At 51.0% G+C, this 14,491-nt stretch overlaps 1 protein-coding gene across 1 annotated transcript; it reads right to left on the minus strand.

The window, feature by feature from the left end:
• Nucleotides 1–10,518: 10,518 nt before the first annotated feature.
• LOC129476871 (uncharacterized) lies at nt 10,519–14,248 on the minus strand. Its single transcript, XM_055269701.1, has 4 exons — nt 13,923–14,248; nt 13,657–13,825; nt 13,369–13,557; nt 10,519–10,607 (listed from the first exon to the last, which is right to left on the minus strand). The coding sequence occupies exons 1-4, from the start codon at nt 14,246–14,248 to the stop codon at nt 10,551–10,553; spliced, it is 741 nt and encodes a 246-aa protein (XP_055125676.1). The 3' UTR covers nt 10,519–10,550.
• Nucleotides 14,249–14,491: the final 243 nt, after the last annotated feature.

The following is a 14,491-nucleotide window of genomic DNA, read 5'->3' on the forward strand; positions in this document are numbered from 1 at the left end:
TTCCTGACAGGAGCAGAGTTAAGCTGAGATCCTCCACGCAGGGCCGGCAGCTGATGCCACAAGTTCCACTGAGAGAACCAGCGTCATCGAGGCCGCTCCTGTGCCCTGTGCCCCGAACCCGTCCCGCTTCTGCTCTACCCACTTCCACGCTGCCTTGGGCCACAGAACTGTCATGACTCAGCCTGAGAGCAGTGGGCTCCCATGTCGCCTGGGATCTCCACAGTCAGAGCGCCTGGTCCCCGAGGCCCTTCAGGGCTGTATTTTCTAGAGACTTGAACATCCCTGTAGGGTCAGAGACTGTCTGGAGATGCCCCCATGCACTGGGCTGTGCTGAAGGAGGGTTGTGGGCTGTGTGGACTAAGGAGATCCTCAGGGCTCCACCCACAAGCTCCCGGGCAAGCCACGCAGCCCCTCGAGACGTCTGTTTCTTTATCTGCAATGTGGGAGTCTGAAGTCGACGATGCCAAAATCAACAGTGCCAACGCCAGAAGCCCTTCCAGCCCTGGGTTCTATAAGCCCCTGGTCTTAGCCTCAGGAGAACTCATGCAACAGTCCCTCTTCAGAGTGAAGAAAACTAAGAATCAACCCTCATCGCACCCCAGTTCTTGTTGTGTCTACAAGACGGGACCCAAGAGTGACCCCCTTCTTGCCCCTTCCGGTGGCATCCATTGAGTCATGGCCCCGCCCACACTGGAGGTCAGCCTGGTTCCAGCAGCCGTTCCTGCCCTAGGGCCTTGGATCTGTCCTTCACTCGAGTGAGTGCCAGCCAGCGTGCTCCCTGGGGGGACCCAGGTATCACCACAGGGACCTGCTGGGTCGGCTTCCCGGGGGGACAGGGCAATGCTGCCCCAGGGGCTTGAGGGGCACGGAAGGCCCCCCAACCTCATCTCTCCAAGGAGTATTTCCCTTCTCTGCTTTCTTGAGAGGGGATCCAGCCCACTTCCCTCTTAATGTGCAAAATGAAGAGCCGGGGGCATCAGTGGCCAAGGCTGTTTTGGTAGCAGATGCACAGAGGCAGCTTTAGGGGCTGAGGTCCGGGCACTGCAGGTGCAGGGAGAATGTGTGGGGCAGGGGCTGGGTCCATCCAGAGGTGGGAGAAGGGCACAGAAAGAGAAACTGAGGGCCGAACACACATTTGGGCTTTGAAAAAAGCTGCTAGAACCGGAATAATTTGCCAGGTTTTGTGCTTGTAATTTTGATGTTATTCTCATGTTTAGGGAATTTTTGACAGACACTCCTGACTGTGTTGCTGGTGGCTTGTTTCTTTCTCTGGGGCTGTGGGGTGCATAGAGAAGGACCTGTGTTTCCTGTGGAGGAATTCCCTGTACGAGGACAGAAGCAGCATTCCAGAGGGAGGCTGTGCAGGGCACTTCTGGGATCACACACAGAACCCCAGTGGGAGCGGAGTCCACAGACCGTGCGGGGCTCTGGGCTCCCGGGGCCTGGCCTGGCAGCGGCACAGCGCTGTGAGATGTGTGCTCAGACAAAGGGGTGATGCTTCTATCGGGGCGGCTCTGCGGCTCCTCTCCCAGCCACACCACTGACTTGCAGTCAAGGAACACAGCAAAGAGATCCCAGCTTTCTCTGGCAGGCGGACGGGTGGGCTTTACGCATCGACCATCTCACCAGGCAGCTGCGCTCAGCGAGAAGGGAAGTTGAACTCGTGACTTTGGGTAATAGTAATAGTAATACTTATTCAGTGTTGGTCATGTCTTGGAATTGCTCTTGGATTAAATTTTAATGTGTTAATACAAGCAACCCTTTCAAGGGGGGACCATTGCACAGATGGGAAAGCTGAGGCACAGGGAGGTTAAATATCTCCTCTGGGATCACATGCTGGATTTGTGGCAGGGCCTTAAATCAAATTCAGATGACCTGGCTGACAGCTTGCCCTCTGACTCTCTCTGTGGGCAGTGATGCTTCCGGAAGCTTCCATGTGGCGCTCAGCACTTTTCTGTTTCGGTGTGTCATTGGGTGAGGGGAGGGAGGAAGGTAGAAGGAGGGCCCCCTCCACCAGGAATACAGAGTAGGGAGCCCCACTTGGACATACGGAAATAGGAGATGACCTGGAAGAGACACCACAGTACCCGGGGCCATGCATTTTGGGCCAGGCAGGAAGTAGTCCCGAGGTTCTGGGAAGAGCGAGGATCAGGGGTGCCTGAGAGTAGTGTTCCCGCCCTGCCCTGCCCCACGACTCCTTGCACAGTTTAGAGGCCCCGTCCCCTGGACAGCAGCAGCCTGCACTGCCGAGCGGGGCTGAATTTGTGCAGGGCCTTTAGCGCCCATGCTCCCTTGCTGCAGAGCGGCCGACCTCCCCCTTTTCCCCACTTTCTGGAGGAGGAGGCTGAGGCTCCCGCCGAGACCTCACTGTCTACTCACAGGGCCACTGGGAGGGAACAGGCCTAGAAAAGCCAGGTCAGGAGAAGCACTGCACACACGCGAGGAGCCATCTAGTTCCACGGATGCTCCTCTGCAGTCCACGGCTCCACTGGGTGCCTGTGGAAGACGTCCCAGGAGCGTGTCAGAGAAGGTGCTGGCCATGGAGGCGTGTGCAGTGTCAGGGCGGAGCTGGTGCCTGCACACGGGACGCTCAGGTGCCTTCGCCCAGGACCACTCAGCCGTGAGTGGTCAGTGTGGGGCCAGGGCTGACCGCAGGCTCCAAGCGGCAAGCACCACACTCCAGCCCAGCAGGGCCATGTTTCCAGGCAAGCTGTGGTGTCACCAGGCGGTGGACACAAATTCAGGCCTCACGGTTAGTCATGGTCAAGGTCATGGGCTTCTAGCTCTTTGGGTTCTTCAGGCCACCGTGGGAAGGAACAAGGCCCAGCGGGGAAGCACTTTTATGCAGAACAGCCTTTCCCCGGCCATCCTCAGCGAGAGGCTCTGTTTTGCAGCTTCGGACACTCCCACAGTGGAGGCCTACACGGGGCACTGCAGCTCCAGAAAGGATGGAGATTGTGCGACACAGCTGCCTCACCCTCAGGTCCTCTGCTGCCGTCACTCAGCAATCTCTGTGCACAGCACCATGCCCGCGATTAGCGCGTCTCAAGCCTTCATGTGTCACGTGAAGAGCACGTGTTCTCATGGGAGAACAGAGGTGGCGGGCACACTAGCTAGTGCTCACAGAGGCTGAGATGCCTGTTCTCTCCTCTGGGCAGATGGCTGTTTTGCTGGTTTTGATTTTATTTTCCTGACAGACGACTGGTGCAAGCAGTGGCTGTGATACAAGAATCTAAGCAGACGATGTGATTCCAGGGCTCACTCCAGCCTTGGCTCTTCCATTTGCCTCTATCTCCCAGGAGGCCCTTTTTCTTTTTCACTTTCTCTCTCTCTTTCTTTCTTTCTCTTTTCTCTTTTCTTTTCTCTTTTCCTTTCTTTTCTCTTTTCCTTTCTTTCTTTCTTTCCTTCCTTCCTTCCTTCCTTCCTTCCTTCCTTCCTTCTTCTTTCCTTCTTTCCTTCCTTCCTTCCTCTTTCCTTCCTTCCTTCCTTCCTTCCTTCCTTCCTTCCTTCCTTCCTTCCTTCCTTCTTTCCTTCCTTCCTTCCTTCTTTCTTTCTTTTTTTTTTTTTAATTGAGATAGAGTCTCACTCTGTTGCCCAGGCTGGAGTGCAGTGGCGCAATCTCGGCTCACTGCAGCCTCCGCCTCCCAGGTTCAAACAGTTCTCCTGCCTCAGCCTCCCAAGTAGCTGGGACTACAGGTTTCCAGCGCTGTCCCTGGCTAATTTTTGTTTTTATAGTAGAGATGGGGTTTCACTGTGTTAGCCAGGGAGGTCTTGAACTCCTGACATCAGGTGATCCGCCCACCTTGGCCTCCCAAAGTGCTGGGATTATAGGCATGAGCCACCATGCCTGGCTATCAGGAAACCCCTTTTTCATCATTTCAGATGGGAGTGACCACCACGAAGTCTGGCTGATTGTCTTGCAGCCTTTAGCCTGGAGTGTGGGGAGGTTAGTACCAGCGTCCCTCCTGCCTTGGGCGTCTCACTGCTGGGCGTGTGTGTGTTCTCTAGGTCTGCCGTGACAACCTGCCACAGACAGAGGCTGAAAACAACAAAGTTCTTCTCTCACCATTTCAGGAGCTTAGAAGTCCGTCTTTTGTTATTGTTGTTGTTTGTTTGAAGGGTGAAGGCTGGGTGCCTGATTTCTTTTGTGTCTTCCAGGGTGGCTGAGAGGGTGTGTGACTCTGAGTCTGAGGTGTAGGAGGAAGCTTTATAATCGGGCAGGACTTGAAAGTTGTCAAAGCTTGTTTCCACCCATGATCTCACGGGACCCCCAGCATCCCTGTGCGGTCATTGAGGTGGTGGGGGCACCCCTACATTCACAGACCGGAAGATGGAGGCTCAGAGGGTTAAGTGTTCTCCCACGGGACGCCCTGTTGGAGGGTGGGGAGCAGAGGTGTAACTGCAGCCCATGGTTCCGGGATCTTTATTCATAAACTCTTCATGAATCCAGAGAGGGGAGAGCTCAGATGTGTTCCTCTCCCTGCATTTCTGTCCCTTGAACTCGGATCTCCCATTTCAAGCCTGCAGATCCCCATGTCTCTGAACCAATGACTCAGTCCACACCATGCCTTTCGACTCTGTCTCACTTCTGCCCCCTGGTCCAGCGGCAGCCTCTCCCCCTCCTCTGTGCCTTTCCCACTTTCTCTACCTGTGGCTTGGGGACTTCTGGCTTATCATGTTGTAGGCGTTTGGCTGATGTGACCTCTGGATCATTGCTTATATTCATATTTCACTTTGGGGGTTGTTGTTTGACCTTTGACTTAGGAGTAGTTATTAGTATCCTCAACATATTTGCTACTTTCCAGTAAAAAGCCTTCAGAGTATCCGTCTTACTCATCTCTGTAGATCACACAGCTCCCAGCTCAGAAGATGCTCAACAAATATTTGTCAGTTACCAGAAGTTTCTTACTAATTAGCCAGTTAAGCTAGAGGCATGTTGTGAAACGAGTTTCAGTGGTTGCTATTTAAAAAGTAAACTAACACACCAAAACAAGCAAACAACAACAACAACAAATAACAACAACAAACCATGGTAACTGAAATATCAAATTCAGAATCCACGTAGCTTCTTTTCTTCCTAAGCAGAAGCTGCAAACTTGGTTTTCAGTTGTTTCGATGATAGCGTTGATCAGAGAGGGCCTGGAGGGAAGGTCGGTGTTTTCTTCCTATTTCAATGTGTTGCGCCTTTGGCCAACGGGCCCACAGCACTACTCGGAGGAACCACAGGGCTTCAGGACATGACTGTGTGCTGGGGCTGGAATCAGGGTCATTTCTCTGGAGCCAGTGGGTTTGAACTGTCTCGGAACCCTCATTGAAGTCCACTATCTGCATGACTTTGGACAAATCTTTTCACCTCTCTGAACATAGTTCCCTATCAGCAAAATGGGGACAAATGTTTGCTTCGTGGGTGTCATACGATCCACTGAGGTGTGGCAGTGAGTGTGTGGTGCACAGCTAGAGCCTGGAGCCCAGGGTGTGCTCTGCAAGTGGCTTCACACCTAGACCAAGTGACGTCGCTTGCAAATTCTCTTTCTGGGACTTGCCACTTAAGTTGGCACAAATACACTTAAGGCCAAAGGTAATTCAACGCAAAATATTCAACTGTTTTCAAACAGAGCAGGGCACATAACAGGGATCACTTCTTTCGTTTGACAAAAGAGGACGTTCAATCAGACTGAGTTAATTTAAATAATGTTTCTTTCTGCCGGGGCCGTATTCCCCGTGCCCCTCCTGAGCAGCGAATGGGATGAGCGACCGTGAAGGCGTCACGTGGGAATCCTGATGGGACCTGTCCCATTAGTGTGTGCATGTCACTCACGGAGCGTCTACACTCTTAAAAATCACCTCGTGAATTCTTTTATTTAGGGTGGAAACTCTCCACGGCTTTCTGGCTCTTTACACGTAAGGATTCTCTGCAGCAGTGCAAGGCAGCCCGAGGGTGAGGCGCAACTAATAATGATGTGTTTTCAGGGGGCGCCTAGTCCTCGCCATGATGCTGTGGGGGAGAGACAGACCACGTATTATGAACTCAATTTGACAGATGAGGAAATTAGGTCTGAAGAGAGACTAAATGACTTTGCCTACAGTCACTGAGCAGCGTCTTCCACCCGTGCTCCACGCTTCTTTCCACTTCTCTGTCTTTCAACTCAGGAGCTGAGTGTGCTGCTGTGGGGTTACCCAGAACTCACCTCTCCTAAGCCTAACGCTCGAGCTGCCGTGGTGTCTCAGGGCGCGGGCCTCGAAGTGCACTCTCAAGACGTTTCTTTGTCCTCGTGAAGATGGTTCCTGTGGTTTCTGCACAGACTTGTTGGTGGGGTCTGGGCTGTTTTTAGAGCAGTTTGTCCACAGAGAGGGAAGACCCCTAAGTGTCATCTTCCCTGGACAGTGCTCAGTGTCATCTGTTTCCCCAGATGGGGAGTTGGAGGGTCCTGAAGGAGGTCGGGCTGGGGTAGGGGGGCAGCGGGCGGGATGTCAAGAGCAACCTAAAGGCATGAGATCAAGTCAAACTCAACACTTCTCCTCTTGGCCTTTTCAGCGTGAGGATGGCTCACACCAAAGTACACAAACCAACAGACTGAATCGCAGCTCTCTGTTTGAGCAGTGCCCACACAAAGCCTGCCCTCTGGAGTCCTCCTCCAGGCTCCACCCCGCCATGGTAACCGCTGAATTCGCCGGGCCATGGTAGCAGGCCAAGTATGTGCATGATTGTCCCGGAATCTCTTCCAGTGGCAGACGGTGTTTGAATGTTGTGTACATGTTTTCTTTCTTATCCTGACATATTTATACCCTAGTTTAGTTTTGTTTTGTTTTATTTTGCTCAGTGGAGGAGCCATGGGGTTAGGGGGTGATGGAGTGGCTGGGAGAGCCTTTGTATCAGATTGGTTAAGAAGGCCGACCTATGGTTCCTAACATTCTACCACCAAGGGCTAGGAGAGCCATCTCCCTCCAGGACACACGCGTCAATGGGCTTGGACGCAATTTCAAAGCTGCATGCCAACGTGATCATGTGGCATTTTGATTCAGCTATTAAGGAAGAAGTAAGTGTAAAGACTTCAGATACCTTAGGCAACAGTTCCATAAAGGAGGCAGTAAAACATGTAATTAGGCAAATCAAATAAGGCACGGCAACAGCTTTCAAATATTTAGTCACATATCATTTCCCATTAATTTACTGTGGGCTTAAATGAGGTCTGCATTTTTATAATCCCCTGTAAAACTCAGAGGCATGGCAGAAGCGTGGTGTGCTTTTAAACACGACTTCCTCACGCTGCAAGGTGTTATGACAGTGATGGGATCATTTCATCTGGCGGAAGGGGAAGAACAAGGATGGGATCTTTCAAGGGCAGCCCTGGAAAATCCAGGGGTTGCATCAGCGTTCTCTTAACTTCAGGTTTATAGAGCTGCGTCCAGAGGAATCCTTGAAGCATTATGGTCTTTTGGTAGCTCAGTCCCTTTCAGTTATGACAGTTTTTCCCAAACCTGCTGTGACGTGACAACTAATCCATCGGTCACCTTTCTTTGTAGAAATAATCAATTCCAATCAGTAATTGCTTTTGGGCAATAGTTCAATCCTGCTGTCATCTTTTGGCTTCCAGCATCATCACATCATCTGAGTAGCTCTAAGGGCAATAATACATTTTACTGTGACGATATCCAAGCCCAGACAGTATTTGTTCCTGGGCTTAACCATTAGGTTAATACATAGTGCATGTTTCCACACTTTATTCTCAATCCCCCAGTACAGGGAGGAAGTGTGCGTGGGAGTCTGTGTCTTCAGAATGTCAGACATCTGAGTCCCTGAAATGAGTCGTCTTTCTGAGTTTTCAGAGACATGTTTGGTGGCAGGTAGACACAACCTGAGATTATTGAAGTGATTGTTTTTGGGAATATTCTGTAAGGTCTTGCATTCAGCACAAGAGGAAGGATTGATTGAGAAAAAAAAAGCATTAGGTCAGAGGTGAACCAAGAATCTTATGCAGAGTTTTCAAACCTAAACCCGTGTCTACATGGCTAAGCAGCACATTGGAAGGGAAAAGGCCAGCGCAAATAGGCGTGGACGCGAGGGACAATCTTTGCAAGGACGTGGTCCCTCCCTTCCTTTCCCTGCCTTTACTCGGCTTTTGCCCTCTCTTAGAACTGGGCTGTTCTGGGGCCGGGCACGCTGGCTCATACCTGTAATCCCAGCACTTTGGGAGGTCGAGGCGGGAGGATCACAAGGTCAAGAGATCAAGACCATCCTGGCCAACATGGTGAAACCCCGTCTCTACTAAAAATACAAAAATTGGCTGGGTGTGGTAGCACACGTCTGCAGTCCCAGCTACTCAGGAGGCTGAGGCAGAAGAATGGCTTGAACCTGGGAGGCGGAGGTTGCAGTGAGCTGAGATCGCGCCACTGCACTCCAGTCTGGTGACAGAGCAAGACTTCGTCTCAAAAAACCACAAAACAAAACAAAAAAAAGAACTGGGCTGCTCTGTCCTTCTCTCATCTCAGTGTGTTATCCGGATAGGTCTGGGCTGCTGTGTTCCTGAACTACAGAGCTTTCTGTGGTCTCATTTGGTTTTATGATTTCTCAAATTGGAGTTTGAAATATCTTGTATGTCTTATTTACTCAATAATACAGTCCTTAAGAAGTTTAATTAAAATGAGGGATATCTGTTCTTGACTGTTGTCTTAGGTTTGGGATCTCTATAAGGAATAATGGAAAATTAATGCCATCGGGGCTTTGGAGAGCTGCTTTAAATCAGGTATGACTACCACAGGCTCCTTAGGGATGCCTCACACTGTGACAGTTTTCCTGACTTTTTCCTTTTTTCTCTCTTTTAAGGTAGGGGAAGAAAAAAATTTTTCTTTTTTTTTTTTAATAGGAAAAACCAAGGCATTTTCTCTGAGTACAAAGGTTTTTAAGATATTTGTTATGAAGGAATAAAAGTCTTATTAAAATATTTATAAATTGAAACAACCTCAGAAGCCACACACACAATTAGGCCTTTCAGCCTCTATTCCAAAAGCCAGATAAATCATCATTCAGAGAGCAAAGAGGAAAATCAAAACAAATACAAAGTGCTCAGAAGCCGACCATGAAACAGGGAACAGAATGTGGTCTAGAAAATGCTCCTTGCCTCTGAGCAGGGCACAGTCCACAGACATCCCAGGAAACCTTTGAGTTTCTGACTCATCAAAAAAAAAAAAAAAAAAAAAAAAACCCAACCAAACAAAAAAAAAAAAACCCCAAAAACAACCAGAAAAGGAAAAGGGAAAGGAAAAGCAAGTGTGGTATCATCTCAGGAGGCCGTCATCAAAATTTAGAAGTAAAATGCAAGCAAGGAATCAGATCCAACCCTCTAGTGTTCTAGATGAGGAAACCGAAGCTTGTCTAACGCAGGTGCCTTGCTCATGTCAAGGGTTGAGGGGGTTGCGTGGGCAGAACTAGAAAACAGATCCTGACCCTCAGATCACAGTGTGAGGTCTCTCTCCACTTGGGCTTCTCTGGTGGGTTCAAAGTCCCGCCCGTGAACCAGCCCTAAAATTCAAGGGACTGTGCAACCCGGTATTTTCCAGAGGCCGGAGACATCCGGAAGAAGCGTGTTTTCTGGTTCATGTACCATCATTTATTCCTACTTCCGTTTATTTCACAAGCATTTATTCAGCTCCTATTGTGCTAAGACCATACCAAGACTGTCTTTTGGTCCAAATGTAAGACCCAGCCCTGTGGTTGAAGTAACTCAAGGCGGCGAGTCCTGTAACGAACCACACCAAACGGGCTCTGAGTCCCTGGAGAGGAAAGCATGGAGTTTTCACGCTTGCTTCTGTGCCTCAGGGGTCGTGTGCTTTTCTTGGCTGGGGTGCCGTGCACCGTGCAGTGGGCACAAACCTGGAGACCACGTCCTTCTGTGGCACTGTTGGGATCTCCAGGTCCTCCTGGCAGAGGACTTTCTGTTTTGGCTTCTGTTTGTTTCTGATGAAGAGTCCTGGGCAGAGTCATGTTTCTTTTTTGCTTTTTTGAGTGAAAGGTTAGCATTTTTCCATTCCCTTGTCAGTCCCTTCCCTGTGACAGAAGCCCCTCCATGTTCAGGGTGAGAGTGACGTCCCTGCCTCAAATGAGCAAAGGCCAAGTCCGCCACTGCTGCTGTCATAAAATCCCGGCACCCAAGAAACCATGGCTGGTCCGATGACCCCTTGAGTTGTTGCAATGACAGTTCACAAGCTTAAGGATTTGGCTTTAAGTTTTTTTTTTTTTTTAATTTGTAGTCACCATAGGATATCTCTTTATTTCCTCTCCAGGTACATATTAATGACATGTTACCCATCATCTCTTGTTTGTGCAGGAGGGATGTGGTCCTGGCTTAGCTCAGTCTGCCATATTGTTGCACCTGGGTCTCTGTTGATTTCATTTTCAGGCAGCTCTCCATTTAGTGGCAGAGATGGCTCTTGGCAGCGCCTGGCTCTGGGGTCCTTAGCATCCATAGTAATTTCCCTAAGAGGCTTGGATTTGGCCTTCTTGGTTCACGTGCTTCCTTTGGGCAGGTTACTGTGTGCACAGTGTGGGGTTCTCACTCTTCCGGCTGGGGCAGAGTGCTTCTCCAGGAGGAGACTTCCGGTGGAAAGCCCTGCCAGGTGGGCGCAAAGTCCAAAGAGAGACTTTGTAACCAGAAGAAGGAGGTGACAATGTGGACAGGCTGCCACGCTTTGCTTCATTTATTCAACATTGTAGTTATTTTGACTTATCAAGACTGTATAACCACTGTGGAGAACAGTATAGGGTTTCTTGAAAATCCAAAAATAGATCTACCATATGATCCAGTGGTACTAGTCTGTTCTCAACATTGCTATAAAGGACTACCTGAGCCAGGTGTGGTGGCTTACACCTGTAATCCCAGCACTTTGGGAGGCTAAGGCAGGTGGATGACAAGGTCAGGAGATCGAGACCATCCTGGCGAACATGGTGAAACCCCATCTCTACTAAAAAAAATGCAAAAAATTAGCTGGGTGTGGTGGTGTGTGCCTGTAATCCCAGCTACTCGGGAGGCTGAGGCAACAGAATCACTTGAACCAGGGAGTTGGAAGGTTGCAGTGAGCCGAGATCGCGCCACTGCACTCCAGCCTGGCAACAGAGTGAGATTCTGTCTCAAAAAAAAACAAAAACAAAAAAACAAAAAACAAAAAAACTACTACCTGAGACTGGGGAATGTATACAGAAAAGAGCTTTACTTGGCTCATGGTTCCACAGGCTGTATAGGAAGCCTAGCTGGGGAGGCCTCAGGAAACTTAAAATCATGGTGGAAGGCAAAGGGGAAGGAGGCACTTCTTCCATGGCTGGAGAAGGAGGAAGAGAGCAAATGGGGAGGTGCTATGCACGTTTAAACAACCAGACCTTGTGAGCACTCATTCACTATCACGAGAACAGCAAGGGGGAGCTCCACCCCCATGATCCAATCAGCTCCCGCCAGGCCCCTCTTCCAACATTAGGAATTACAAGTAGACGTGAGATTGGGGCAGGGACACAAATCAAAATCATATCACCAGTGATTCCACTCCTGGGCATGTACCCAAAGGAAATGCCATCAATGCCCTCAAGGGCTGTCCACACCCATGTCCATTGCAACACTGTCCACAATAGCCAACGTTTGGAATCACCCTAAGTGTCCATTGGCAGATGAATGGATAAAGAAAATGCAGTGTATGTACACAATGGAGTACTATTCAGCCATAAAAATCAGTGAAATCCTCTCATTTGCAGCAATGTGGATGGAACTAGTGAACCTTATACTAAGTGAAATAAATAAGTCAGACACAGAAAGTCAAATATACATGATTTCACCTCTATGTGGAGTCCAAGAAAACATGGAGTTCATAGTATCAGAGAGTAGAATGGTGGTTACTGGGGGCTGGGGGCTGTGGAATGGTGGTTACTGGGGACTGGGGGCTGTAGAATGGTGGTTACTGGGGGCTGTAGAATGGTGGTTACGGGGGCTGGGAGCTGGGGGAATGGGGCACTGTTGCTCAGAAGGTACAAAACTTCAGTTATTACTGGAGGGTCAACGGGCAGCAGGGTGACTATCGTCAGTAATAACGTATATCTGAAATTCGCAAAGATGGTAGATCTCAAGTGTTCTTAAGACAAGAAAATGGAAAGCATGTGAGCTATTGGATGTGCTAGTCAGCGTGATTGTCATGGCCATTTCACAGTGTGTACTTATACAAAAGACTATGTTGCACACACTAAATACCTCCGATTTTTATATTTCAGTCTTTCTTCCATAAAGCTGGAACACAGAGTGCTCACATGAAGCCTTCAGCATAGAGCCTTGCCTTGCACCCCAAGTCACTCCCGCGCCTGAAGCACATGCCAGGCCAGGTGCCAGCAGGTGCACACCCCAGTGCTGCCCAATGGCTGTCCCCTCCTTCCAGTGAGAAGGGGCCTGCTCTCTCTTTCTCTCTGGTGGGCCTTCCCTTCTGACGCCACTAACTGACTCGTCTCCTGGGCTAGTGCTGGAGGTGGGCTCTTTCCCAGAAGAGCTGAGAGATGTAAAGGAAGCCGGGTCCACGGGGCCCTACCCCGTCCAACGATGACCTAAGCTGGGCAGTCAGGCAGACAGATGCCTTAATGGGGCCCCAGCACAGTCAGCAGCCGCACCTGGCACATCCTCTGGGGATGTGGCACTTGGAAAGGAACAACTCGTAGGAGGATGGGTAAAACACCACCCACTGTGCATGCCAGGGGAGGAGTCCAAGGCCCTGGATCAGTGAGGCTCTCACCCAGTCCAGCCCTGCACGTCCTCCTTGGGAGGGGTGGGCGGGGGGGACGTGACCTCTGGCATTAACGTATCCACGTGCCTTAAAGCAACAGCTCCATGACCAGGCCCTGCTGGCTGCCCTGTGCTGCCGTTTCTGGGCCTCACTGATGCTAAGTTGGAGGATAGTCAGGGGGAGGCCACGTTTGCCAAGTGAAATTGGGAATTACATGAGTGGGACCGAAATCTGGAATTCTCTTTTTTTTTTTTTTGAGATAGGGTCGTAGTCTGTCATCCAGACTGGAGGGCAGGGTATGATCTTGACTCACCGCAACCCTGACCACCTGGGCTCCAGCCGTCCTCCCACCTCAGCCTCCCAGGTAGCTGGGATTACAGGCACATGCCTGGTTAATTAGGTGGCAGGCTAATTTTTGTATTTTTTGTAGAGATGAGGTTTTGCCACGTTGCCCAGGCTGTAAATCTGGAATTCTGAGTCAAGCTGGAGGACCTGAGAGAGTTGGGGACATTTGGGAGGGAGGAATGGGCTGAGCGTTCAGGGGGCAGACAGGGATGGGGTGAGAGGCGGATCCCCGCAGTGAAGCCAGGTTCCGAGGCGAAGGAGTCATCCCGAAATTACCCAGATGAGAAATCTTGTTTCCGAAGCGCCTCTGCGTTCCGGGCACCAAGGGCGAGTGAGTTCTGGCCGGGTTGTCGGGGGGCCAGGGACTCTGCCTTCAGCCGCTTTGGCTGCTAGTTCTGCTGAGTCGTTGCCCGAACAGCACCCCCGGATGCACCCGAGGAGGTGAGGCTCTGCGGACCGGGTGCCCTGTGAGTGAGAGGGCAGTGCACGGGGCCTGTCACTTCTCAAAGCACCTCCTTCGTCCTGGCAATTTAGTGAGGGAGGCTGGGCAGCCAGGGCTCTTACCATTTTATAGAGGAAGACACCAAGCCTCAGGGAGGGAGAGGGAAGGCGGTGGAGCCGGGCAGAAGCCTGTGGAGCTGGGTAGAGGCCGGCGGGTTTCCCAGCAGCAATGTCTTCTGCATCTTCTGGCTGAGTCCTCAGAAGACCCCGGCCTGGGCCAGGAGGTCTGATTCTGGAATGCGAACGTGGTGGGGCTATTGCCATAGATACCGGTGTGGTCACCAGCCTGAAACCCTTGAGCCACAGAGAGGTCAGACGGTGGTCCCCACTCCTCAGCCTGGAGCCTGGAGGAGACGCTCGAGGAAGAGGATGGGCTGATCGAGCACGCCTCTCCTTTCTTCAGATCCTGCGCGGCTCGGGGGCTGTGCAGGAGGCCTGTGCTCATCCGGGAGAGAGCCGGAGTCCAGTGGGAGGAGCGCGGGGGTCGGGATGCTCTGCTTCCCAGAGTGCGCCTGGGGGCCTCTTTGCCTCTTGGGGCCTCAGTTTTTCCAAATGTAAAACCAGGGCAGCTCTTCAAGCCCCTGGCCAGTGACACACAGAGACGAGTAGATAAGGACACCAGGGCAGACTGTTCCGAAAGCGGTGAGCCGGCCATTTCAGCGCTGGTTCTGCGTGGACTTTCCTCCTCTGTTGGCTGGAATCAGCTGGTGCAATCCATACCATTCTGGTGGGAAAATTCCACCAGGCCTTCTGCAAACACACAAACTGTTTAGCCCCACAGACCCCATCTCTGCAGGGGCGTCATGTACTCAGAACGCACCAGTAACCCCCACTTGGATGCTGCTTGCTCTAGAAAGATTTCTAACTTGGTTATCTGGCTGCAAACCACCAGCAGTTT

The sequence above is a fragment of the Symphalangus syndactylus genome, chromosome 6 (genome assembly GCF_028878055.3).
Source record: "Symphalangus syndactylus isolate Jambi chromosome 6, NHGRI_mSymSyn1-v2.1_pri, whole genome shotgun sequence".
NCBI classification, from domain to species: Eukaryota; Metazoa; Chordata; class Mammalia; order Primates; family Hylobatidae; genus Symphalangus; species Symphalangus syndactylus.